The 27,339-nt window shown below is 41.4% G+C and overlaps 1 protein-coding gene across 3 annotated transcripts in view; it reads right to left on the reverse strand.

The window, feature by feature from the left end:
• Nucleotides 1-27,339, reverse strand: part of LOC309503336 (radial spoke head 10 homolog B-like) — a 51,232-nt gene that overhangs the window by 11,837 nt on the left and 12,056 nt on the right. Inside the window, exons 18-19 of one of the 3 annotated variants that reach the window (XM_082176131.1) lie at nucleotides 17,072-17,259; nucleotides 8,379-8,466 (exon numbers count right to left, since the gene is read on the reverse strand). In XM_082176131.1, coding sequence (XP_082032257.1) covers nucleotides 17,217-17,259 — 43 coding nt within the window. In that variant the 3' untranslated portion in view covers nucleotides 8,379-8,466; nucleotides 17,072-17,216. Of the gene's footprint in view, nucleotides 1-8,378; nucleotides 8,467-10,931; nucleotides 11,113-15,975; nucleotides 17,260-27,339 lie in introns of those variants that run through there. The other 2 variants (XM_082176132.1, XM_082176130.1) reach the window with 2 other exon arrangements.

Below are 27,339 nucleotides of genomic sequence, written 5' to 3' on the forward strand. Positions count from 1 at the left end.
ACTAAACATAACAGCGATTTGAATCTATTGAGTACTCCTGCCCTGAGAGCAGCGCGTAATACACTAAAAATAAAAGCGATTTGAATCTGAGTACTGTTGCCCTGAGAGCAGTGCGTAATACACTCAAAATAATAGCGATTTGAATCTATTCAGTGCTCCTGCCCTGAGAGCAGCATGTAATACACTAAAATAAAAGCGATTTTAATCTATTGAGTGCTCCTGCCCTGAGAGCAGCACGTAATACACTAAAATAAAAGCGATTTTAATCTATTGAGTACTCCTGCCCTGAGAGCAGCACGTAATACACTAAAATAACAGCGATTTGAATCTATTGAGTGCTCCTGCCCTAAGAGCAGCGCGTAATACACTAAAATAACAGCAATTTGAATCTATTGAGTACTCCTGCCCTGAGAGCAGCACGTAATACAATAAACATAACAGCGATTTTAATCTATTGAGTACTCCTGCCCTGAGAGCAGCGCGTAATACACTAAAAATAAAAGCCATTTTAATCTATGGAGTACTCCTGCCCTGAAAGCAGGGCATAATACACAAAAAATATAAGCGATTTGAATCTATTGAGTACTCCTGCCCTGAGAGCAGCGCGTAATACACTAAAAATAAAAAACATTTTAATCTATGGAGTACTCCTGCCCTGAAAGCAGCGCGTAATACACTAAAAATATAAGCGATTTGAATCTATTGAGTACTCCTGCCCTGAGAGCAGCGCGTAATACACTAAAATAACAGCGATTTGAATCTATTGAGTGCTCCTGCCCTAAGAGCAGCGCGTAATACACTAAAATAACAGCGATTTGAATCTATTGAGTACTCCTGCCCTGAGAACAGCGCGTAATACACTAAACATAACAGCGATTTGAATCTATTGAGTACTCCTGCCCTGAGAGCAGCGCGTAATACACTAAAATAACAGCGATTTGAATCTATTGAGTGCTCCTGCCCTGAGAGCAGCGCGTAATACACAAAAAATAAAAGCGATTTTAATCTATTGAGTACTCCTGCCCTGAGAGCAGTGCGTAATACACTAAACATAACAGTGATTTGAATCTATTGAGAACTCCTGCCCCGAGAGCAGCGCGTAATACACTAAAAATAAAAGCGATTTTAATCTATTGAGTACTCCTGCCCTGAGAGCAGCGCGTAATACACTAAACATAACAGTGATTTGAATCTATTGAGTACTCCTGCCCTGAAAGCAGCGCGTAATACACTAAAAATATAAGCGATTTGAATCTATTGAGTACTCCTGCCCTGAGAGCAGCGCGTAATACACTAAAAATAAAAGCGATTTGAATCTATTGAGTACTCCTGCCCTAAGAGCAGCGCGTAATACACTAAAATAACAGCGATTTGAATCTATTGAGTACTCCTGTCCTGAGAGCAGCACGTAATACACTAAAATAACAGCGATTTGAATCTATTGAGTGCTCCTGCCCTAAGAGCAGCGCGTAATACACTAAAATAAAAGCGATTTGAATCTATTGAGTACTCCGCCCTGAGAGCAGCACGTAATACACTAAACATAACAGTGATTTGAATCTATTGAGTACTCCTGCCCTGAGAGCAGCGCGTAATACACTAAAAATAAAAGCGATTTGAATCTATTGAGTACTCCTGCCCTGAGAGCAGCGCGTAATACACTAAAATAACAGCGATTTGAATCTATTGAGTACTCCTGCCCTGAAAGCAGCGCGTAATACACTAAAAATAAAAGCGATTTGAATCTATTGAGTACTCCTGCCCTGAGAGCAGCGCGTAATACACTAAAATAACAGCGATTTGAATCTATTGAGTACTCCTGCCCTAAGAGCAGCGCGTAATACACTAAAATAACAGCGATTTGAATCTATTGAGTGCTCCTGCCCTAAGAGCAGCGCGTAATACACTAAAATAACAGCGATTTGAATCTATTGAGTGCTCCTGCCCTAAGAGCAGCGCGTAATACACTAAAATAACAGCGATTTGAATCTATTGAGTACTCCTGCCCTGAGAGCAGCGCATAATACACTAAAAATAAAAGCGATTTGAATCTATTGAGTGCTCCTGCCCTGAGAGCAGCGCGTAATACACTAAACATAACAGTGATTTGAATCTATTGAGTACTCCTGCCCTGAGAGCAGCGCGTAATACACTAAACATAACAGTGATTTGAATCTATTGAGTACTCCTGCCCTGAGAGCAGCGCGTAATACACTAAAAATAAAAGCGATCTGAATCTATTGAGTACTCCTGCCCTGAGAGCAGCGCGTAATACACTAAACATAACAGCGATTTGAATCTATTGAGTACTCCTGCCCTGAGAGCAGCACGTAATACACTAAACATAACAGCAATTTGAATCTATTGAGTACTCCTGCCCTGAGAGCAGCGCGTAATACACTAAAAATAATAGCGATTTGAATCTATTGGGTACTCCTGCCCTGAGAGCAGCACGTAATACACTAAAATAAAAGCGATTTGAATCTATTGAGTACTCCTGCCCTGAGAGCAGCACGTAATACACTAAAATAAAAGCGATTTGAATCTATTGAGTACTCCTGCCCTGAGAGCAGCACGTAATACACCAAAATAAAAGCGATTTTAATCTATTGAGTACTCCTGCCCTGAGAGCAGCACGTAATACACTAAAATAAAAGCGATTTGAATCTATTGAGTGCTCCTGCCCTGAGAGCAGCACGTAATACACTAAAATAAAAGCGATTTTAATCTATTGAGTACTCCTGCCCTGAGAGCAGCACGTAATACACTAAAATAAAAGCGATTTTAATCTATTGAGTACTCCTGCCCTGAGAGCAGCGCGTAATACACTAAAATAAAAGTGATTTGAATCTATTGAGTGCTCCTGCCCTGAGAGCAGCGCGTAATACACTAAAATAAAAGCGATTTGAATCTATTGAGTACTCCTGCCCTGAGAGCAGCGCGTAATACACTAAAAATAACAGCGATTTGAATCTATTGAGTACTCCTGCCCTGAGAGCAGCACGTAATACACTAAACATAACAGCGATTTGAATCTATTGAGTACTCCTGCCCTGAGAGCAGCGCGTAATACACTAAAATAAAAGCGATTTTAATCTATTGAGTACACCTGCCCTGAGAGCAGCACGTAATACACTAAAATAAAAGCGATTTTAATCTATTGAGTACTCCTGCCCTGAGAGCAGCGCGTAATACACTAAACATAACAGTGATTTGAATCTATTGAGTACTCCTGCCCTGAGAGCAGTGCGTAATACACTAAAAATAAAAGCGATTTGAATCTATTGAGTACTCCTGCCCTGAGAGCAGCGCGTAATACACTAAACATAACAGCGATTTGAATCTATTGAGTACTCCTGCCCTGAAAGCAGCGCGTAATACACTAAACATAACAGCGATTTGAATCTATTGAGTACTCCAGCCCTGAGAGCAGCGCGTAATACACTAAACATAACAGCGATTTTAATCTATTGAGTACTCCTGCCCTGAGAGCAGCGCGTAATACACTAAAAATAAAAACCATTTTAATCTATGGAGTACTCCTGCCCTGAAAGCAGCGCGTAATACACTAAAAATATAAGCAATTTGAATCTATTGAGTACTCCTGCCCTGAGAGCAGCGCGTAATACACTAAAAATAAAAGCGATTTGAATCTATTGAGTACTCCTGCCCTGAGAGCAGCGCGTAATACACTAAAATAACAGCGATTTGAATCTATTGAGTGCTCCTGCCCTAAGAGCAGCGCGTAATACACTAAAATAACAGCGATTTGAATCTATTGAGTACTCCTGCCCTGAGAGCAGCGCGTAATACACTAAACATAACAGCGATTTGAATCTATTGAGTACTCCTGCCCTGAGAGCAGCGTGTAATACACTAAACATAACAGCAATTTGAATCTATTGAGTACTCCTGCCCTGAGAGCAGCGCGTAATACACTAAAAATAATAGCGATTTGAATCTATTGGGTACTCCTGCCCTGAGAGCAGCGCGTAATACACTAAAATAAAAGCGATTTGAATCTATTGAGTACTCCTGTCCTGAGAGCAGCACGTAATACACTAAAATAAAAGCAATTTTAATCTATTGAGTACTCCTGCCCTGAGAGCAGCACGTAATACACTAAAATAAAAGCGATTTTAATCTATTGAGTACTCCTGCCCTGAGAGCAGCACGTAATACACTAAAATTAAAGCGATTTGAATCTATTGAGTGCTCCTGCCCTGAGAGCAGCACGTAATACACTCAAATAAAAGCGATTTTAATCTATTGAGTACTCCAGCCCTGAGAGCAGCGCGTAATACACTAAAATAAAAGTGATTTGAATCTATTGAGTGCTCCTGCCCTGAGAGCAGCGCGTAATACACTAAAATAAAAGCGATTTGAATCTATTGAGTACTCCTGCCCTGAGAGCAGCGCGTAATACACTAAAAATAACAGCGATTTGAATCTATTGAGTACTCCTGCCCTGAGAGCAGCACGTAATACACTAAACATAACAGCGATTTGAATCTATTGAGTACTCCTGCCCTGAGAGCAGCGCGTAATACACTAAAAATAAAAGCGATTTGAATCTGAGTACTGTTGCCCTGAGAGCAGTGCATAATACACTCAAAATAATAGCGATTTGAATCTATTCAGTGCTCCTGCCCTGAGAGCAGCATGTAATACACTAAAATAAAAGCGATTTTAATCTATTGAGTGCTCCTGCCCTGAGAGCAGCACGTAATACACTAAAATAAAAGCGATTTTAATCTATTGAGTACTCCTGCCCTGAGAGCAGCACGTAATACACTAAAATAAAAGCGATTTTAATCTATTGAGTACTCCTGCCCTGAGAGCAGCGCGTAATACACTAAAATAAAAGCGATTTGAATCTATTGAGTGCTCCTGCCCTGAGAGCAGCGCGTACAACACTAAAAATAACAGCGATTTGAATCTATTGAGTTCTCCTGCCCTGAGAGCAGCGCGTACAACACTAAAAATAACAGCGATTTGAATCTATTGAGTACTCCTGCCCTGAGAGCAGCGCGTAATACACTAAAAATAACAGCGATTTGAATCTATTGAGTTCTCCTGCCCTGAGAGCAGCGCGTACAACACTAAAAATAACAGCGATTTGAATCTATTGAGTTCTCCTGCCCTGAGAGCAGCGCGTACAACACTAAAAATAACAGCGATTTGAATCTATTGAGTACTCCTGCCCTGAGAGCAGCGCGTAATACACTAAACATAACAGTGATTTGAATCTATTGAGTACTCCTGCCCTGAGAGCAGCACGTAATACACTAAAATAAAAGTGATTTGAATCTATTGAGTGCTCCTGCCCTGAGAGCAGCGCGTAATACACTAAAATAACAGCGATTTGAATCTATTGAGTGCTCCTGCCCTAAGAGCAGCGCGTAATACACTAAAATAACAGCGATTTGAATCTATTGAGTACTCCTGCCCTGAGAACAGCGCGTAATACACTAAACATAACAGCGATTTGAATCTATTGAGTACTCCTGCCCTGAGAGCAGCGCGTAATACACTAAAATAACAGCGATTTGAATCTATTGAGTGCTCCTGCCCTGAGAGCAGCGCGTAATACACAAAAAATAAAAGCGATTTTAATCTATTGAGTACTCCTGCCCTGAGAGCAGTGCGTAATACACTAAACATAACAGTGATTTGAATCTATTGAGAACTCCTGCCCCGAGAGCAGCGCGTAATACACTAAAAATAAAAGCGATTTTAATCTATTGAGTACTCCTGCCCTGAGAGCAGCGCGTAATACACTAAACATAACAGTGATTTGAATCTATTGAGTACTCCTGCCCTGAAAGCAGCGCGTAATACACTAAAAATATAAGCGATTTGAATCTATTGAGTACTCCTGCCCTGAGAGCAGCGCGTAATACACTAAAAATAAAAGCGATTTGAATCTATTGAGTACTCCTGCCCTAAGAGCAGCGCGTAATACACTAAAATAACAGCGATTTGAATCTATTGAGTACTCCTGTCCTGAGAGCAGCACGTAATACACTAAAATAACAGCGATTTGAATCTATTGAGTGCTCCTGCCCTAAGAGCAGCGCGTAATACACTAAAATAAAAGCGATTTGAATCTATTGAGTACTCCGCCCTGAGAGCAGCACGTAATACACTAAACATAACAGTGATTTGAATCTATTGAGTACTCCTGCCCTGAGAGCAGCGCGTAATACACTAAAAATAAAAGCGATTTGAATCTATTGAGTACTCCTGCCCTGAGAGCAGCGCGTAATACACTAAAATAACAGCGATTTGAATCTATTGAGTACTCCTGCCCTGAAAGCAGCGCGTAATACACTAAAAATAAAAGCGATTTGAATCTATTGAGTACTCCTGCCCTGAGAGCAGCGCGTAATACACTAAAATAACAGCGATTTGAATCTATTGAGTACTCCTGCCCTAAGAGCAGCGCGTAATACACTAAAATAACAGCGATTTGAATCTATTGAGTGCTCCTGCCCTAAGAGCAGCGCGTAATACACTAAAATAACAGCGATTTGAATCTATTGAGTGCTCCTGCCCTAAGAGCAGCGCGTAATACACTAAAATAACAGCGATTTGAATCTATTGAGTACTCCTGCCCTGAGAGCAGCGCATAATACACTAAAAATAAAAGCGATTTGAATCTATTGAGTGCTCCTGCCCTGAGAGCAGCGCGTAATACACTAAACATAACAGTGATTTGAATCTATTGAGTACTCCTGCCCTGAGAGCAGCGCGTAATACACTAAACATAACAGTGATTTGAATCTATTGAGTACTCCTGCCCTGAGAGCAGCGCGTAATACACTAAAAATAAAAGCGATCTGAATCTATTGAGTACTCCTGCCCTGAGAGCAGCGCGTAATACACTAAACATAACAGCGATTTGAATCTATTGAGTACTCCTGCCCTGAGAGCAGCACGTAATACACTAAACATAACAGCAATTTGAATCTATTGAGTACTCCTGCCCTGAGAGCAGCGCGTAATACACTAAAAATAATAGCGATTTGAATCTATTGGGTACTCCTGCCCTGAGAGCAGCACGTAATACACTAAAATAAAAGCGATTTGAATCTATTGAGTACTCCTGCCCTGAGAGCAGCACGTAATACACTAAAATAAAAGCGATTTGAATCTATTGAGTACTCCTGCCCTGAGAGCAGCACGTAATACACCAAAATAAAAGCGATTTTAATCTATTGAGTACTCCTGCCCTGAGAGCAGCACGTAATACACTAAAATAAAAGCGATTTGAATCTATTGAGTGCTCCTGCCCTGAGAGCAGCACGTAATACACTAAAATAAAAGCGATTTTAATCTATTGAGTACTCCTGCCCTGAGAGCAGCACGTAATACACTAAAATAAAAGCGATTTTAATCTATTGAGTACTCCTGCCCTGAGAGCAGCGCGTAATACACTAAAATAAAAGTGATTTGAATCTATTGAGTGCTCCTGCCCTGAGAGCAGCGCGTAATACACTAAAATAAAAGCGATTTGAATCTATTGAGTACTCCTGCCCTGAGAGCAGCGCGTAATACACTAAAAATAACAGCGATTTGAATCTATAGAGTACTCCTGCCCTGAGAGCAGCACGTAATACACTAAACATAACAGCGATTTGAATCTATTGAGTACTCCTGCCCTGAGAGCAGCGCGTAATACACTAAAATAAAAGCGATTTTAATCTATTGAGTACACCTGCCCTGAGAGCAGCACGTAATACACTAAAATAAAAGCGATTTTAATCTATTGAGTACTCCTGCCCTGAGAGCAGCGCGTAATACACTAAACATAACAGTGATTTGAATCTATTGAGTACTCCTGCCCTGAGAGCAGTGCGTAATACACTAAAAATAAAAGCGATTTGAATCTATTGAGTACTCCTGCCCTGAGAGCAGCGCGTAATACACTAAACATAACAGCGATTTGAATCTATTGAGTACTCCTGCCCTGAAAGCAGCGCGTAATACACTAAACATAACAGCGATTTGAATCTATTGAGTACTCCAGCCCTGAGAGCAGCGCGTAATACACTAAACATAACAGCGATTTTAATCTATTGAGTACTCCTGCCCTGAGAGCAGCGCGTAATACACTAAAAATAAAAACCATTTTAATCTATGGAGTACTCCTGCCCTGAAAGCAGCGCGTAATACACTAAAAATATAAGCAATTTGAATCTATTGAGTACTCCTGCCCTGAGAGCAGCGCGTAATACACTAAAAATAAAAGCGATTTGAATCTATTGAGTACTCCTGCCCTGAGAGCAGCGCGTAATACACTAAAATAACAGCGATTTGAATCTATTGAGTGCTCCTGCCCTAAGAGCAGCGCGTAATACACTAAAATAACAGCGATTTGAATCTATTGAGTACTCCTGCCCTGAGAGCAGCGCGTAATACACTAAACATAACAGCGATTTGAATCTATTGAGTACTCCTGCCCTGAGAGCAGCGTGTAATACACTAAACATAACAGCAATTTGAATCTATTGAGTACTCCTGCCCTGAGAGCAGCGCGTAATACACTAAAAATAATAGCGATTTGAATCTATTGGGTACTCCTGCCCTGAGAGCAGCGCGTAATACACTAAAATAAAAGCGATTTGAATCTATTGAGTACTCCTGTCCTGAGAGCAGCACGTAATACACTAAAATAAAAGCAATTTTAATCTATTGAGTACTCCTGCCCTGAGAGCAGCACGTAATACACTAAAATAAAAGCGATTTTAATCTATTGAGTACTCCTGCCCTGAGAGCAGCACGTAATACACTAAAATTAAAGCGATTTGAATCTATTGAGTGCTCCTGCCCTGAGAGCAGCACGTAATACACTCAAATAAAAGCGATTTTAATCTATTGAGTACTCCAGCCCTGAGAGCAGCGCGTAATACACTAAAATAAAAGTGATTTGAATCTATTGAGTGCTCCTGCCCTGAGAGCAGCGCGTAATACACTAAAATAAAAGCGATTTGAATCTATTGAGTACTCCTGCCCTGAGAGCAGCGCGTAATACACTAAAAATAACAGCGATTTGAATCTATTGAGTACTCCTGCCCTGAGAGCAGCACGTAATACACTAAACATAACAGTGATTTGAATCTATTGAGTACTCCTGCCCTGAGAGCAGCGCGTAATACACTAAAAATAAAAGCGATTTGAATCTGAGTACTGTTGCCCTGAGAGCAGTGCATAATACACTCAAAATAATAGCGATTTGAATCTATTCAGTGCTCCTGCCCTGAGAGCAGCATGTAATACACTAAAATAAAAGCGATTTTAATCTATTGAGTGCTCCTGCCCTGAGAGCAGCACGTAATACACTAAAATAAAAGCGATTTTAATCTATTGAGTACTCCTGCCCTGAGAGCAGCACGTAATACACTAAAATAAAAGCGATTTTAATCTATTGAGTACTCCTGCCCTGAGAGCAGCGCGTAATACACTAAAATAAAAGCGATTTGAATCTATTGAGTGCTCCTGCCCTGAGAGCAGCGCGTACAACACTAAAAATAACAGCGATTTGAATCTATTGAGTTCTCCTGCCCTGAGAGCAGCGCGTACAACACTAAAAATAACAGCGATTTGAATCTATTGAGTACTCCTGCCCTGAGAGCAGCGCGTAATACACTAAAAATAACAGCGATTTGAATCTATTGAGTTCTCCTGCCCTGAGAGCAGCGCGTACAACACTAAAAATAACAGCGATTTGAATCTATTGAGTTCTCCTGCCCTGAGAGCAGCGCGTACAACACTAAAAATAACAGCGATTTGAATCTATTGAGTACTCCTGCCCTGAGAGCAGCGCGTAATACACTAAACATAACAGTGATTTGAATCTATTGAGTACTCCTGCCCTGAGAGCAGCACGTAATACACTAAAATAAAAGTGATTTGAATCTATTGAGTGCTCCTGCCCTGAGAGCAGCACGTAATACACTAAAATAAAAGCGATTTTAATCTATTGAGTACTCCTGCCCTGAGAGCAGCACGTAATACACTAAAATAAAAGCGATTTTAATCTATTGAGTACTCCTGCCCTGAGAGCAGCGCGTAATACACTAAAATAAAAGCGATTTGAATCTATTGAGTGCTCCTGCCCTGAGAGCAGCGCGTAATACACTAAAAATAACAGCGATTTGAATCTATTGAGTTCTCCTGCCCTGAGAACAGAGCGTAATACACTAAACATAACAGTGATTTTAATCTATTGAGTACTCCTGCCCTGAGAGCAGCACGTAATACACTAAAATAAAAGTGATTTGAATCTATTGAGTGCTCCTGCCCTGAGAGCAGCACGTAATACACTAAAATAAAAGCGATTTTAATCTATTGAGTACTCCTGCCCTGAGAGCAGCGCGTAATACACTAAACATAACAGTGATTTGAATCTATTGAGTACTCCTGCCCTGAGAGCAGCGCATAATACACTAAACATAACAGTGATTTGAATCTGTTGAGTGCTCCTGCCCTGAGAACAGCGCGTAATACACTAAACATAACAGTGATTTGAATCTATGGAGTACTCCTGCCCTGAGAGCAGCGCGTAATACACTAAACATAACAGTGATTTGAATCTATTGAGTACTCCTGCCCTGAGAGCAGCGCGTAATACACTAAACATAACAGTGATTTGAATCTATTGAGTACTCCTGCCCTGAGAGCAGCGCGTAATACACTAAACATAACAGTGATTTGAATCAATTGAGTACTCCTGCCCTGAAAGCAGCGCGTAATACACTAAACATAACAGTGATTTGAATCTATGGAGTACTCCTGCCCTGAGAGCAGCGCGTAATACACTAAACATAACAGTGATTTGAATCTATTGAGTACTCCTGCCCTGAGAGCAGCGCGTAATACACTAAACATAACAGTGATTTGAATCTATGGAGTACTCCTGTCCTGAGAGCAGCGCGTAATACACTAAACATAACAGTGATTTGAATCTATGGAGTACTCCTGCCCTGAGAGCAGCGCGTAATACACTAAACATAACAGTGATTTGAATCTATTGAGTGCTCCTGCCCTGAGAGCAGCGCGTAATACACTAAACATAACAGTGATTTGAATCTATTGAGTACTCCTGCCCTGAAAGCAGCGCGTAATACACTAAAGATAACAGCGATTTGAATCTATTGAGTACTCCTGCCCTGAGAGCAGCGTGTAATACACTAAACATAACAGTGATTTGAATCTATTGAGTACTCCTGCCCTGAGAGCAGCACGTAATACACTAAAATAAAAGTGATTTGAATCTATTGAGTGCTCCTGCCCTGAGAGCAGCACGTAATACACTAAAATAAAAGCGATTTGAATCTATTGAGTGCTCCTGCCCTGAGAGCAGCACGTAATACACTAAAATAAAAGCGATTTTAATCTATTGAGTACTCCTGCCCTGAGAGCAGCGCGTAATACACTAAAATAAAAGCGATTTGAATCTATTGAGTGCTCCTGCCCTGAGAGCAGCGCGTAATACACTAAAAATAACAGCGATTTGAATCTATTGAGTTCTCCTGCCCTGAGAACAGAGCGTAATACACTAAACATAACAGTGATTTTAATCTATTGAGTACTCCTGCCCTGAGAGCAGCACGTAATACACTAAAATAAAAGTGATTTGAATCTATTGAGTGCTCCTGCCCTGAGAGCAGCACGTAATACACTAAAATAAAAGCGATTTGAATCTATGGAGTACTCCTGCCCTGAGAGCAGCGCGTAATACACTAAACATAACAGTGATTTGAATCTATTGAGTACTCCTGTCCTGAAAGCAGCGCGTAATACACTAAACATAACAGCGATTTGAATCTATTGAGTACTCCTGCCCTGAGAGCAGCGTGTAATACACTAAACATAACAGTGATTTGAATCTATTGAGTACTCCTGCCCTGAGAGCAGCACGTAATACACTAAAATAAAAGTGATTTGAATCTATTGAGTGCTCCTGCCCTGAGAGCAGCACGTAATACACTAAAATAAAAGCGATTTGAATCTATTGAGTGCTCCTGCCCTGAGAGCAGCACGTAATACACTAAAATAAAAGCGATTTTAATCTATTGAGTGCTCCTGCCCTGAGAGCAGCACGTAATACACTAAACATAACAGTGATTTGAATCTATGGAGTACTCCTGCCCTGAGAGCAGCGCGTAATACACTAAACATAACAGTGATTTGAATCTATTGAGTACTCCTGCCCTGAGAGCAGCGCATAATACACTAAACATAACAGTGATTTGAATCTATTGAGTACTCCTGCCCTGAAAGCAGCGCGTAATACACTAAACATAACAGTGATTTGAATCTATGGAGTACTCCTGCCCTGAGAGCAGCGCGTAATACACTAAACATAACAGTGATTTGAATCTATTGAGTACTCCTGCCCTGAGAGCAGCGCGTAATACACTAAACATAACAGTGATTTGAATCTATGGAGTACTCCTGCCCTGAAAGCAGCGCGTAATACACTAAACATAACAGCGATTTGAATCTATTGAGTACTCCTGCCCTGAGAGCAGCGCATAATACACTAAAAATAACAGTGATTTGAATCTATTGAGTACTCCTGCCCTGAGAGCAGCGCGTAATACACTAAACATAACAGTGATTTGAATCTATTGAGTACTCCTGCCCTGAGAGCAGCGCGTAATACACTAAACATAACAGTGATTTGAATCTATGGAGTACTCCTGCCCTGAAAGCAGCGCGTAATACACTAAACATAACACCGATTTGAATCTATTGAGTGCTCCTGCCCTAAGAGCAGCGCGTAATACACTAAACATAACAGTGATTTGAATCTATTGAGTACTCCTGCCCTGAGAGCAGCGCATAATACACTAAACATAACAGTGATTTGAATCTATGGAGTACTCCTGCCCTGAGAACAGCGCGTAATACACTAAACATAACAGCGATTTGAATCTATTGAGTACTCCTGCCCTGAGAGCAGCGTGTAATACACTAAAAATAAAAGCCATTTTAATCTATTGAGTATTCCTCTTAAAGTGTAAGTTGCAGGTTAACCACCACAGCCAATTAATGTGTAAATTAAAGTGCTCTATATGTATATATTTAATTATTTCTGTCTTAAAATGCGTTAAAATAACATTTATTGGGGTTTCTTCAAAGGTAGCGTGTTTTTTCAGTTACTGGTGATGACGTCATAAGAGGAACTCGCAACCCATACTCTGCTAGATTCCTACTGTATTATGGCTATTTGGAGAACGACTGAGGATGTGGGAAACCATCAAATTCTTTATGGACCACAGCCCTACAATTTTTAACTGGTCAGGCATGAGAGAGGGGAGCCATGGCACTCAAAGAGTTATTAATGCTTGGTGTGAGAAGAATTAGTGGAGGGTTAGCCAGGTGTCCCGGTGAGTAACGTTAGCTACGTTAGAGCTAGTCTAGCCTGGTGCAAACTTAACCCGGATAATATAACGGAACAAGCAAGTCTTTTCAAAATATTTCCGTCATGTAGAATAGCAAGGAGGGACGACGACTGAAGACATTATTTACTTACAGTAAGTCAGTCCAAATCAGAGCTGTAGAGATGCACACACTGCACAGGCACCAATCGCTAGTCTCATCGACACCTCAAACGTCAGTGTTTCCCACACATAGACTAATTCGTGGCGGTGCGCCACAGAATCAACACCGGCCGCCACAAATTGCGTTTCGTTATAACAATTTTTTTTTATGCTATTTAAAACACGCAGCGTGTTCATTCAGCTGCATTTCCTTTCCCTGCTCTCCCTCCTGTCACTCACGTGTCTCTCACACAAGTGACCGGTCGCGCGCACGCACCCTCACCGTCTTCAAACTATCTTGCTCTCTCTCGCTCCCTCGCGCATATTAATCAAAATCAATTGAGAATTGACACGATGGTAAAAGATCGGAAGACCGAAGTTTCATGTGGAGCATTCAGGTATTTTTTTTCCTGAATTACTGCTGGGTGTTGTGCTAAAAAAAAAAAAAAAATACGTTGCCTTATCTTCTCTGAAAAGCGTTCCGCCCATTCAGCTGACATGAGAAACACTTTCAGTAAACAAAACAAAACTATGATGAAATGTTTTCTGTGTTGACAAATCTTGTGCGATGTCCTAACTGCCGGGATAATCACTCAACGTGTACAAGTCCGCTAATGACACGTCCGATTCGCGAACTAATGACTCCTTTAAACCGATTCAACCAAAACAATCTTTTAGTTTACTGTTTGCGGTAAATGCAGTTGGGTTGTCGAGGTCAAAACTGTAAATAAGCTGTGAAACAAATAAACTTACTATAAATAATGTTATGTCATTTTTACTCTTACACTGAATATTTGGATTTTGTGAAGGTGTGAATAATTTGATTAATATTTAATATAATAAAGTTCTTTGTAACAGATTATTAACGCAGATTATTAACGGAGATTATTACTGTCAGAAAAGAAAAAGAGAGATCGATGTCCCCATCACTGTGTTTGTGTGGGCTATCAGCAGTGGAGAGTAGGCTATGTGCTGCCGTGAGGTGAACACGTTTTGGAGTTTAGTGCAACAGCTCGACCTGCGACCGGCTGATCTGACGTGCGGCCTGAACCCGTTTGTTTTGCGAATAGCTTATTCTCATATCAGGCACTGGATCACGGTCCCCTTGAAGTCAGCACACACGAGTATGTTTACAATGGAGTTATTTTATCCATAATTTTTTTTATCAAATAAAACATACAACCAACTTTTCTGAAGTTATGTAAGGCGAATATAGCTGCTAGCTTACGGTAACTCTACTAGTGAGTTCCTCTTATGACGTCACGCCCCATCAGGTGGAAGGGAGCGGGAGCGGTTAAAACCACTGTTAAAAGTGCCAACTTTTCATATTATATCAGCATTTTGGTATAAAAAACAATGGTGGGCGGTTCTTATCTTTATGTTTAATAAACACATTGCATTATCTTCGTGAAAAATTTTACCTGCAACTTACACTTTAAATAATAAAATAAAGGAGGTGTCTTATAAAATTCTACATAGAATATACCCAGCAAAGAAAACTTTAGAGAGATTTAAAATTGACATTGAATATTCCTGTACCTTTTGTGGTAATTATGATGAAACAATTTGTCATCTGTTCAATGATTGTACATACAGTAAGATATTTTGGAGAGATGTTGAAAACTATATAAGACGTAAAACTGGACAAACTTTAACATTGAGGGGAAAAGATGTGTTTATTTACTTTGAAGATGGTGGAATAGATAAGGATTTTTCTTTTTTTGTCCAATTGGTTTCAGTCTTAGGAAAATTCCATATTCATAAGAAGAAATGGGCAGAGTCCAAACCAAATTTTGAACACCTTTTAGCAGAGCTAAAACAATATCACACCACTGTAAGAGGTCTTAAAAATAGAAAGGCTATTAAGACCGATCTTGTACTCTCTAAATATGTTTAATTTGCATCCTTTTATGTAATTTGGTCTCGTTTTATTTTTATTTTATTTTGTGGTTATTGTTTGTCTTGTATGCCTGTTTAAGTAGTGTATTTTGTGTATCAACCCTGGCATAAACAGATGTTGTTGTATTGTATTGTTAATACTGAATAAAAAAAAAATAAAAAAAATAAAATAAAAATAAAAATAATCGATTGAGTAGTCCTGCCCTGAGAGCAGCGCTAAGGCGCGAGATGTATCATTTTGACCGTTGAAATATTGCGGAGATTTGAACAAGTTCTTTTCACGCATATCAATTTAACAGACAGCGAGGTAGCATTGGAAAAGTACGTTTTACACCAGTTACCCCATAGGTACCCCATAATCAGATTTGTTGTGGCCGACTGATGAAACAGTCGAATCAAAATGCATATAATACGATATTTAGACGATGATTTTTAGTTCTGTGCATTTTAATGTTCGCTTCTCATCTCAGTAAACGTTAGAGGATGTTGAATTTTAACAAAATATAATAGTAAATTCACTTACCTTGCAATAAATGCGTTCTCCCACGAACATCTGTCTTGATTTCCGATTATTCCTCAATCCCGCCGCACCTCAAGTTCAAACGTCTTGACCCCGCCCTTGCTTCCATTTCATCATTTTCCTTTCTGCCCTCAGAACATGTTTGAGTAAGTAAAACTCCAATCTGCCCCTGCTGCTTGTGCTGACCAATGTGCTGTTTACTGGTGTGTTGCCTGCTGGTGGATTAAATGTGGACATTTGATACGGTAAGGAAAGCATGTACGACGACGTTTGTGTAATGAGATTCCTATGGGTTGCTTCAATCGAGCGGGTACTAATCTGTATGCTTTACATAGTCTAAAGTTCATCCGCGCTCTCTGCCGATGAGTTTTATCAGGGATATCTGGCTCCATGCATCGCTAGGAATTTGGGATATTAATCCCGGTGCAGCATCTGCTATTGTGAGTATGTTTGTTTGAGCCTGAAGCCAAGGGGAGAATGAAGGGCAGTGTAACACTTTCTGTTTTATTTTTAGGCGCGTGATGAGGGCAATGGTGGCGTTCTGACCAATTGTTATATGCTCAGTGCCTCATCATAGAGTTGCTGTTCGCTCCAATGCTCCGTGCCTCATCATAGAGTTGCTGTTCGCTAGCAGATGCTGCACCGGGATTAATATCCCAAATTCCTAGCGATGCATGGAGCCAGATATCCCTGATAAAACTCATCGGCAGAGAGCGCGGATGAACTTTAGACTATGTAAAGCATACAGATTAGTACCCGCTCGATTGAAGCAACCCATAGGAATCTCATTACACAAACGTCGTCGTACATGCTTTCCTTACCGTATCAAATGTCCACATTTAATCCACCAGCAGGCAACACACCAGTAAACAGCACATGTCAGCACAAGCAGCAGGGCGCGTAGGTGACGTCACGGCCCCGGAAAGTGACGCACACCTGTGACTGGCAGCCCGTGCTCTAATACACCCATGGTCCCAGCCCATTGGCCAAACCTCAAATTACAAAATTAGGAGGGATAATAACCCATCCTGCCACATATATATGTGCAGGTTTGTAATTCCCTACAAACCAAGCCTTAAACTACTTGTCTGGCCTTAACATTTTGATACAGAATTTTAGCACTTCGGGGTAGATACGCGAAACCGAAATTATCCCGTAGAGTGGTAAAGGGATCCTCCATAGGGAGAGACTAGTTGACACTTTAGCACCCCTCTATGACATCGGGTCCAGGCGCAGGTCCTTCATCAGATCTGGATACGGCCTGGATCCGGCAGGCTGCGGGAAAACCTTGGGATAATCAAAGACACTAAAATTAGCGTAGATGCCATTCTTCTTATGATGTAACGAGTACATCAAGATTTATGGGAAGTGTTCCCGGTTCCGGCTGGCCTAATCTATGCAGCCTAACATTGGATTATAGAAGTCTATAATGTGTTATGTGTATGCTAGGTCAAAGAGATGTGTTTTTAGTCTAGCTTTGAACTGACAGAGTGTGTCTGCTTCCCGGACAATGTTAGGAAGACTGTTCCAAAGTTTTGGTGCTAAATAGGAGAAGGATCTACCGCCAGCAGTCGATTTTGATAATCTAGGTATTATTAACTGGCCGGAATTTTGAGATCGCAATAGACGTGAAGGACTATAATGCGTTAAGAGCTCGCTCAAGTACTGCGGAGCTAAACCATTTAGTGCTTAGTAAGTAATCAGCAATATTTAAAAATGTATACAATGTTTAATAGGGAGCCAATGCAGTGTTGACAGAACCGGGCTAATATGGTCATACTTCCTGGTTCTGGTAAGAACTCGAGCTGCTGCGTTTTGGACCAGCTGTAGTTTGTTTATTAAGCGTGCAGGGCAACCACCCAGTAGAGCATTACAATAATCTAGCATTGATGTCATGAACGCATGAACTAATTGTTCCGCATTTGTCAATGAGAGCATATGGTGTAATTTAGATATATTTTTAATATGGAAAAATGCGGTTTTACAGATATAGTCTAGATGGGATGTACCCAAAAAGTGAAAGTGAGGAGCATTTATGGGTACAAGTCGGGAACCGGCCTACTTTACATATTTCAAGGGTGCTGAATCCCAAAAAACTGGTACCCAAGCGAAATTGTGAGTTTTTGACCTTCTAATTTGCATATCAAAATGCCTATCTTGCTCAGTCGTTGGACCATTTTCCCCTAGTTTTTTTGTAAGTAGGCAATCAAGATGAGGAAATTAAGTTTCTAGATCGAGTCAAGGGTCAGAGCAAAGCAAATGGAGGGTCACTGCCTTTTTTATGTATATATATATATGCAAAATACCAACTTTTAAGGTGAAATTAAGCATTATTTGTGTCATTTTTTAAGGCCGACATACATATTCAATCAATATCATTCTTAAATGTTCCCAGTGTATATATGATATGTGATGTATTCCATATTACATAATAACTAAGAAAAACACCATTGCAAGTTGTCTGAGATTTCATTTTTTTTATACAAATTAAGCATTTGTTCTCTAAATTCTAAGACGGGAAAAACCCAGGTGAATAGGGAAAAAAAACACCATGAAACTTCCCTTGAACAGATCTACAGACCACATCTTGTTTCTGTATATTTTCTTTCATGTTTGTAGCTTAATTGCTTTGCTTTTTTCTGTTAGATTTTTAGTTCTGTAGTTCACTCCCTCTGTAAATTGTTTTTGGTAATTTGTTTTTATACCTTTCTAGTTTGCTTGTGTGCCATTTGTCTTTGGAATTTCATTTTGATTTAGTATTTCTTTCTGCAGTCCTTTTCCAAGTTCTTTGGTTACCCCTTGCCTTGGTATACTTGAGGACTACAACTCCACATTTAAACAAGGACATTGGTCATCACTCTGACATGCACACATTGCAGTGCATAACAGCCCTGATTTTCGGCATTTGCACTGGCGTGTTGTGCATTGTTTTTTACAGGTACACAGGATCATTTCCAGGCAACTTTCAGGTATTGGATTCTGTGACATAAGAATGGGCTGTAGTCCTGAACCGCCATGTTTCCATCCCATGTCCAAGGGTGAAGGAAGCTCAGGTGTGGCATAGTGAGCATTTCTCCAAACCATTGCCTGGTAGTGTACTCTCAGCAGATGGAAGTGGAGCGCATCGCTTGTCACCGGCATTGCTTCTGGTTTACCTGTCCTGGAGAAAAGTATATGCCTTGCTGCATCAACAGAGTCTGTTTTATGCACATCATATATTCTGCAGACAAAAGCCTCTGAAGATCTTTGAGTCTCCTCCGTGAGATCACCAATTCCGAGGTTGCTGAGCAATTGATGGTGCATTTTCCAGACTTTCCACGATGTACTTTTGGTGTGACTTGCAATGTATGATGTGGTATCACAACCAGTTAGTGCATGAAATGCTACAAGGCTTGGTGCTGAATCCTTTGGTAGTTTGTTAAAAACAGCATCAATGGGTATATATTGTGGCTTCCTTGTGGTACCAGACAACAGCCAGAGTTTTTTACATGCTACGTGCGGGAAATGGGAAACCAGAATCACAAGCACATCAGTGTCTCTAGATGACACGACTACTGTGTCTGACTGGCAGTGCACTGCATGTAATACCAATCGGGTATCTGCCTCTTTGTGTGTGGCTCTCAGATGAGTCAGGTTGGTTGTTGCTTTCGATGACCTAACCTCCGTTTCTTTGTCTCTGAACCCACCAGCAACAACTATCTCTTTATCATCTGGTGCCTGAGCACATAGTTCTTCAGAGAGTAGATTGGCAAGATCAGCTTTGTTGTCAGGGAGGGACAGGAAGTTGGTCCAGTTATTCGGAAGATGCAAATCACGACCCTCAACAAGTCGTTTGATTGGTTGAGCTGCTTTTGTGCGTCGTGTCCTGGTAGCACCCTTGATCGTCTCTTCTCTGTATCTGTCAAACACAACGTCTATCCGTTTATAGGAACATCCTGCTTTCAATACTGCTCTGACAAATGTGTCAGCCAAATCTCCAAATGTTACTGCTTTGTCTGGCTTTCCTAGGGCAACCACCAGTACCTGTCCATCTATGATGAGGCAAGATGACATGTCGGGAAGTTCAATAGCCTCAGGACAGACTATGTCTTCTGTTAACTTATTTACCAATACAGACTTGTTTCCAGTGCGAAGGGTCCCATTCATTTCAGCAAGGGATATGGGAACTGGCAGAAGCTCGTATTTTAGGACAGCTGGTAAGTCAAATGGACGACCTGCCTCATAGGCCGTAACAAGGCATTTGAGGACGTTTCGGTCAGCCTTTACGACGGTTCTGTTGTCTTTGATTTTAGGATTTTTGGCCACTTCATACAGAGATGCAAATGTTTTAGCTTTGCTCTTATGTAGGGTTGCATGGATTGGGACCTCTGGTTTATCTTTGTCCTCAGGAACAATCATCCTTTTCTCAATGAATGAATTCACTTTTTCTTGTCCTAGGTCTTTGGCAGAAAGTAATGAGCTTTGGATAGCCTCTGTGGCAACGTCTTTCATGGCGAGATTTTGCAATGGGCCTGGTGAGACTGAATCAAACACTTTGAATCCTTTGAAGACTAAAACCAATGCCATTTTGTCTCTGTTGTCTCTCTTTTCACGGGATTTGGTAGCTTCATTGTGGACTTAGGTTTTCTCAGATGTGTTGCTGAACATCAAATGTGTCTCTTCTGCTACATGGGACCTCATGTTGTAGGAGAGTGTCCATCTGGAAAGGGCTGAAAGTGTCTTAGTAATGCCAATGATCCCCCCTCCTTTTTTCCCTGTTCCATTGATCCACTCCATTGCTTGGTCTGGATCGACCTGGTTGAATCGTTGATCGGACCGCTTCACAACAAAGTTGCCCCTTTGGAACTCCGATAGTACAGGTTCTGGGAGTTGGTGCATCTCAGCAATATACACTGGCCCCCATCTTGCGTAGTTCAGGTGATCTTATCGCATGAAGTACGGCAACATCCAGCTGAAGGAGTGAAGATGAAGCTCCCAGAGTCCATCAGGCTGAGCTTGTGTAAACTGCAACAGTGTTGAACTTGAGACCATATCCATGTAGTTCCACCAGAAAACAAAGTTGACATCTTCAGATTTACTTGCGATGAAATCTTTGAGGAGACTGTCAAACTGTTCCTACTTCAGATATGTTATCAACTGAGGAATAGTTTCAGGATTGTCATCAGCAGCCAACATTCCTCGCGTTTGCTGCAGAATCAAACAAGGAATGCCATGATGAGATCTCTGCTATGGCTGCTGATGACAATCCTGAAACTTTTCCTCAGTTGATAACATATCTGAAGCAGGAACAGTTTGACAGTCTCCTCAAAGATTTCATTGCAAGTAAATCTGAAGATGTCAACTTTGTTTTCTGGTGGAACTACATGGATATGGTCTCAACACTTTTGCAGTTTACACGAGCTCAGCCTGATGGACTCTGGGAGCTTCATCTTCACTCCTTCAGCTGGATGTTGCCGTACTTCATGCGATATGACCACCTGAACTACGCAAGATGGGGGCCAGTGTATATTGCTGAGATGCACCAACTCCCAGAACCTGTACTATCGGAGTTCCAAAGGGGCAACTTTGTTGTGAAGCGGTCCGATCAACGATTCAACCAGGTCGATCCAGACCAAGCAATGGAGTGGATCAATGGAACAGGGAAAAAAGGAGGGGGGATCATTGGCATTACTAAGACACTTTCAGCCCTTTCCAGATGGACACTCTCCTACAACATGAGGTCCCATGTAGCAGAAGAGACACATTTGATGTTCAGCAACACATCTGAGAAAACCTAAGTCCACAATGAAGCTACCAAATCCCGTGAAAAGAGAGACAACAGAGACAAAATGGCATTGGTTTTAGTCTTCAAAGGATTCAAAGTGTTTGATTCAGTCTCACCAGGCCCATTGCAAAATCTCGCCATGAAAGACGTTGCCACAGAGGCTATCCAAAGCTCATTACTTTCTGCCAAAGACCTAGGACAAGAAAAAGTGAATTCATTCATTGAGAAAAGGATGATTGTTCCTGAGGACAAAGATAAACCAGAGGTCCCAATCCATGCAACCCTACATAAGAGCAAAGCTAAAACATTTGCATCTCTGTATGAAGTGGCCAAAAATCCTAAAATCAAAGACAACAGAACCGTCGTAAAGGCTGACCGAAACGTCCTCAAACGCCTTGTTACGGCCTATGAGGCAGGTCGTCCATTTGACTTACCAGCTGTCCTAAAATACGAGCTTCTGCCAGTTCCCATATCCCTTGCTGAAATGAATGGGACCCTTCGCACTGGAAACAAGTCTGTATTGGTAAATAAGTTAACAGAAGACATAGTCTGTCCTGAGGCTATTGAACTTCCCGACATGTCATCTTGCCTCATCATAGATGGACAGGCACTGGTGGTTGCCCTAGGAAAGCCAGACAAAGCAGTAACATTTGGAGATTTGGCTGACACATTTGTCAGAGCAGTATTGAAAGCAGGATGTTCCTATAAACGGATAGACGTTGTGTTTGACAGATACAGAGAAGAGACGATCAAGGGTGCTACCAGGACACGACGCACAAAAGCAGCTCAACCAATCAAACGACTTGTTGAGGGTCGTGATTTGCATCTTCCGAATAACTGGACCAACTTCCTGTCCCTCCCTGACAACAAAGCTGATCTTGCCAATCTACTCTCTGAAGAACTATGTGCTCAGGCACCAGATGATAAAGAGATAGTTGTTGCTGGTGGGTTCAGAGACAAAGAAACGGAGGTTAGGTCATCGAAAGCAACAACCAACCTGACTCATCTGAGAGCCACACACAAAGAGGCAGATACCCGATTGGTATTACATGCAGTGCACTGCCAGTCAGACACAGTAGTCGTGTCATCTAGAGACACTGATGTGCTTGTGATTCAGGTTTCCCATTTCCCGCACGTAGCATGTAAAAAACTCTGGCTGTTGTCTGGTACCACAAGGAAGCCACAATATATACCCATTGATGCTGTTTTTAACAAACTACCAAAGGATTCAGCACCAAGCCTTGTAGCATTTCATGCACTAACTGGTTGTGATACCACATCATACATTGCAAGTCACACCAAAAGTACATCGTGGAAAGTCTGGAAAATGCACCATCAATTGCTCAGCAACCTCGGAATTGGTGATCTCACGGAGGAGACTCAAAGATCTTCAGAGGCTTTTGTCTGCAGAATATATGATGTGCATAAAACAGACTCTGTTGATGCAGCAAGGCATATACTTTTCTCCAGGACAGGTAAACCAGAAGCAATGCCGGTGACAAGCGATGCGCTCCACTTCCATCTGCTGAGAGTACACTACCAGGCAATGGTTTGGAGAAATGCTCACTATGCCACACCTGAGCTTCCTTCACCCTTGGACATGGGATGGAAACATGGCGGTTCAGGACTACAGCCCATTCTTATGTCACAGAATCCAATACCTGAAAGTTGCCTGGAAATGATCCTGTGTACCTGTAAAAAACAATGCACAACACGCCAGTGCAAATGCCGAAAATCAGGGCTGTTATGCACTGCAATGTGTGCATGTCAGAGTGATGACCAATGTCCTTGTTTAAATGTGGAGTTGTAGTCCTCAAGTATACCAAGGCAAGGGGTAACCAAAGAACTTGGAAAAGGACTGCAGAAAGAAATACTAAATCAAAATGAAATTCCAAAGACAAATGGCACACAAGCAAACTAGAAAGGTATAAAAACAAATTACCAAAAACAATTTACAGAGGGAGTGAACTACAGAACTAAAAATCTAACAGAAAAAAACTGTTACTGTTTCTTTTTTTGTAAGTAGGCAATCAAGATGAGGAAATTAAGTTTCTAGATCGATAGTCAAGGGTCAGAGCAAAGATATAATGGAGGGTCACTGCCTTTTTTATGTATATATATATATGCAAAATACCAACTTTTAAGGTGAAATTAAGCATTATTTGTGTCATTTTTTAAGGCCGACATACATATTCAATCAATATCACTCTTAAATGTTCCCAGTGTATATATGATATGTGATGTATTCCGTATTACATAATAACTAAGAAAAACACCATTGCAAGTTGTCTGAGATTTCATTTTTTTTATGCAAATTAAGCATTTGTTCTCTAAATTCTAAGACGGGAAAAACCCAGGTGAATAGGGAAAAAAAACACCATGAAACTTCCCTTGAACAGATCTACAGATCACATCTTGTTTCTGTATATTTTCTTTCATGTTTGTAGCTTAATTGCTTTGCTTTTTTCTGTTAGATTTTTAGTTCTGTAGTTCACTCCCTCTGTAAATAGTTTTGGGTAAATTGTTTTTATACCTTTCTAGTTTGCTTGTGTGCCATTTGTCTTTGGAATTTCATTTTGATTAGTATTTCTTTCTGCAGTCCTTTTCCAAGTTCTTTGGGTACCCCTTGCCTTGGTATACTTGAGGACTACAACTCCACATTTAAACAAGGACATTGGTCATCACTCTGACATGCACACATTGCAGTGCATAACAGCCCTGATTTTCGGCATTTGCACTGGCGTGTTGTGCATTGTTTTTTACAGGTACACAGGATAATTTCCAGGCAACTTTCAGGTATTGGATTCTGTGACATAAGAATGGGCTGTAGTCCTGAACCGCCATGTTTCCATCCCATGTCCAAGGGTGAAGGAAGCTCAGGTGTGGCATAGTGAGCATTTCTCCAAACCATTGCCTGGTAGTGTACTCTCAGCAGATGGAAGTGGAGCGCATCGCTTGTCACCGGCATTGCTTCTGGTTTACCTGTCCTGGAGAAAAGTATATGCCTTGCTGCATCAACAGAGTCTGTTTTATGCACATCATATATTCTGCAGACAAAAGCCTCTGAAGATCTATGAGTCTCCTCCGTGAGATCACCAATTCCGAGGTTGCTGAGCAATTGATGGTGCATTTTCCAGACTTTCCACGATGTACTTTTGGTGTGACTTGCAATGTATGATGTGGTATCACAACCAGTTAGTGCATGAAATGCTACAAGGCTTGGTGCTGAATCCTTTGGTAGTTTGTTAAAAACAGCATCAATGGGTTTATATTGTGGCTTCCTTGTGGTACCAGACAAGAGCCAGAGTTTTTTACATGCTACGTGCGGGAAATAGGAAACCAGAATCACAAGCACATCAGTGTCTCTAGATGACACGACTACTGTGTCTGTCTGACTGGCAGTGCACTGCATGTAATACCAATCGGGTATCTGCCTCTTCGTGTGTGGCTCTCAGATGAGTCAGGTTGGTTGTTGCTTTCGATGACCTAACCTCCGTTTCTTTGTCTCTGAACCCACCAGCAACAACTATCTCTTTATCATCTGGTGCCTGAGCACATAGTTCTTCAGGGAGTAGATTGGCAAGATCAGCTTTGTTGTCAGGGAGGGACAGGAAGTTGGTCCAGTTTTTCGGAAGATGCACATCACGACCCTCAACAAGTCGTTTGATTGGTTGAGCTGCTTTTGTGCGTCGTGTCCTGGTAGCACCCTTGATGGTCTCTTCTCTGTATCTGTCAAACACAACGACTATCCGTTTATAGGAACATCCTGCTTTCAATACTGCTCTGACAAATGTGTCAGCCAAATCTCCAAATGTTACTGCTTTGTCTGGCTTTCCTAGGGCAACCACCAGTGCCTGTCCATCTATGATGAGGCAAGATGACATGTCGGGAAGTTCAATAGCCTCAGGACAGACTATGTCTTCTGTTAACTTATTTACCAATACAGACTTGTTTCCAGTGTGAAGGGTCCCATTCATTTCAGCAAGGGATATGGGAACTGGCAGAAGCTCGTATTTTAGGACAGCTGGTAAGTCAAATGGACGACCTGCCTCATAGGCCGTAACAAGGCGTTTGAGGACGTTTCGGTCAGCCTTTACGACGGTTCTGTTGTCTTTGATTTTAGGATTTTTGGCCACTTCATACAGAGATGCAAATGTTTTAGCTTTGCTCTTATGTAGGGTTGCATGGATTGGGACCTCTGGTTTATCTTTGTCCTCAGGAACAATCATCCTTTTCTCAATGAATGAATTCACTTTTTCTTGTCCTAGGTCTTTGGCAGAAAGTAATGAGCTTTGGATAGCCTCTGTGGCAACGTCTTTCGTGGCGAGATTTTGCAATGGGCCTGGTGAGACTGAACCAAACACTTTGAATCCTTTGAAGACTAAAACCAATGCCATTTCGTCTCTGTTGTCTCTCTTTTCACGGGATTTGGTAGCTTCATTGTGGACTTAGGTTTTCTCAGATGTGTTGCTGAACATCAAATGTGTCTCTTCTGCTACATGGGACCTCATGTTGTAGGAGAGTGTCCATTTGGAAAGGGCTGAAAGTGTCTTAGTAATGCCAATGATCCCCCCTCCTTTTTTCCCTGTTCCATTGATCCACTCCATTGCTTGGTCTGGATCGACCTGGTTGAATCGTTGATCGGACCGCTTCACAACAAAGTTGCCCCTTTGGAACTCCGATAGTACAGGTTCTGGGAGTTGGTGCATCTCAGCAATATACACTGGCCCCCATCTTGCGTAGTTCAGGTGATCTTATCGCATGAAGTACGGCAACATCCAGCTGAAGGAGTGAAGATGAAGCTCCCAGAGTCCATCAGGCTGAGCTCGTGTAAACTGCAAAAGTGTTGAGACCATATCCATGTAGTTCCACCAGAAAACAAAGTTGACATCTTCAGATTTACTTGCAATGAAATCTTTGAGGAGGAACAGTTTGACAGTCTCCTCAAAGATTTCATCGCAAGTAAATCTGAAGATGTCAACTTTGTTTTCTGGTGGAACTACATGGATATGGTCTCAACACTTTTGCAGTTTACACGAGCTCAGCCTGATGGACTCTGGGAGCTTCATCTTCACTCCTTCAGCTGGATGTTGCCGTACTTCATGCGATATGACCACCTGAACTACGCAAGATGGGGGCCAGTGTATATTGCTGAGATGCACCAACTCCCAGAACCTGTACTATCGGAGTTCCAAAGGGGCAACTTTGTTATGAAGCGGTCCGATCAACGATTCAACCAGGTCGATCCAGACCAAGCAATGGAGTGGATCAATGGAACAGGGAAAAAAGGAGGGGGGATCATTGGCATTAGTAAGACACTTTCAGCCTTTTCCAGATGGACACTCTCCTACAACATGAGGTCCCATGTAGCAGAAGAGACACATTTGATGTTCAGCAACACATCTGAGAAAACCTAAGTCCACAATGAAGCTACCAAATCCCGTGAAAAGAGAGACAACAGAGACGAAATGGCATTGGTTTTAGTCTTCAAAGGATTCAAAGTGTTTGGTTCAGTCTCACCAGGCCCATTGCAAAATCTCGCCACGAAAGACGTTGCCACAGAGGCTATCCAAAGCTCATTACTTTCTGCCAAAGACCTAGGA

The sequence above is a fragment of the Leuciscus leuciscus genome, assembly GCF_965113295.1.
Source record: "Leuciscus leuciscus genome assembly, chromosome: 7".
NCBI lineage: Eukaryota > Metazoa > Chordata > Actinopteri > Cypriniformes > Leuciscidae > Leuciscus > Leuciscus leuciscus.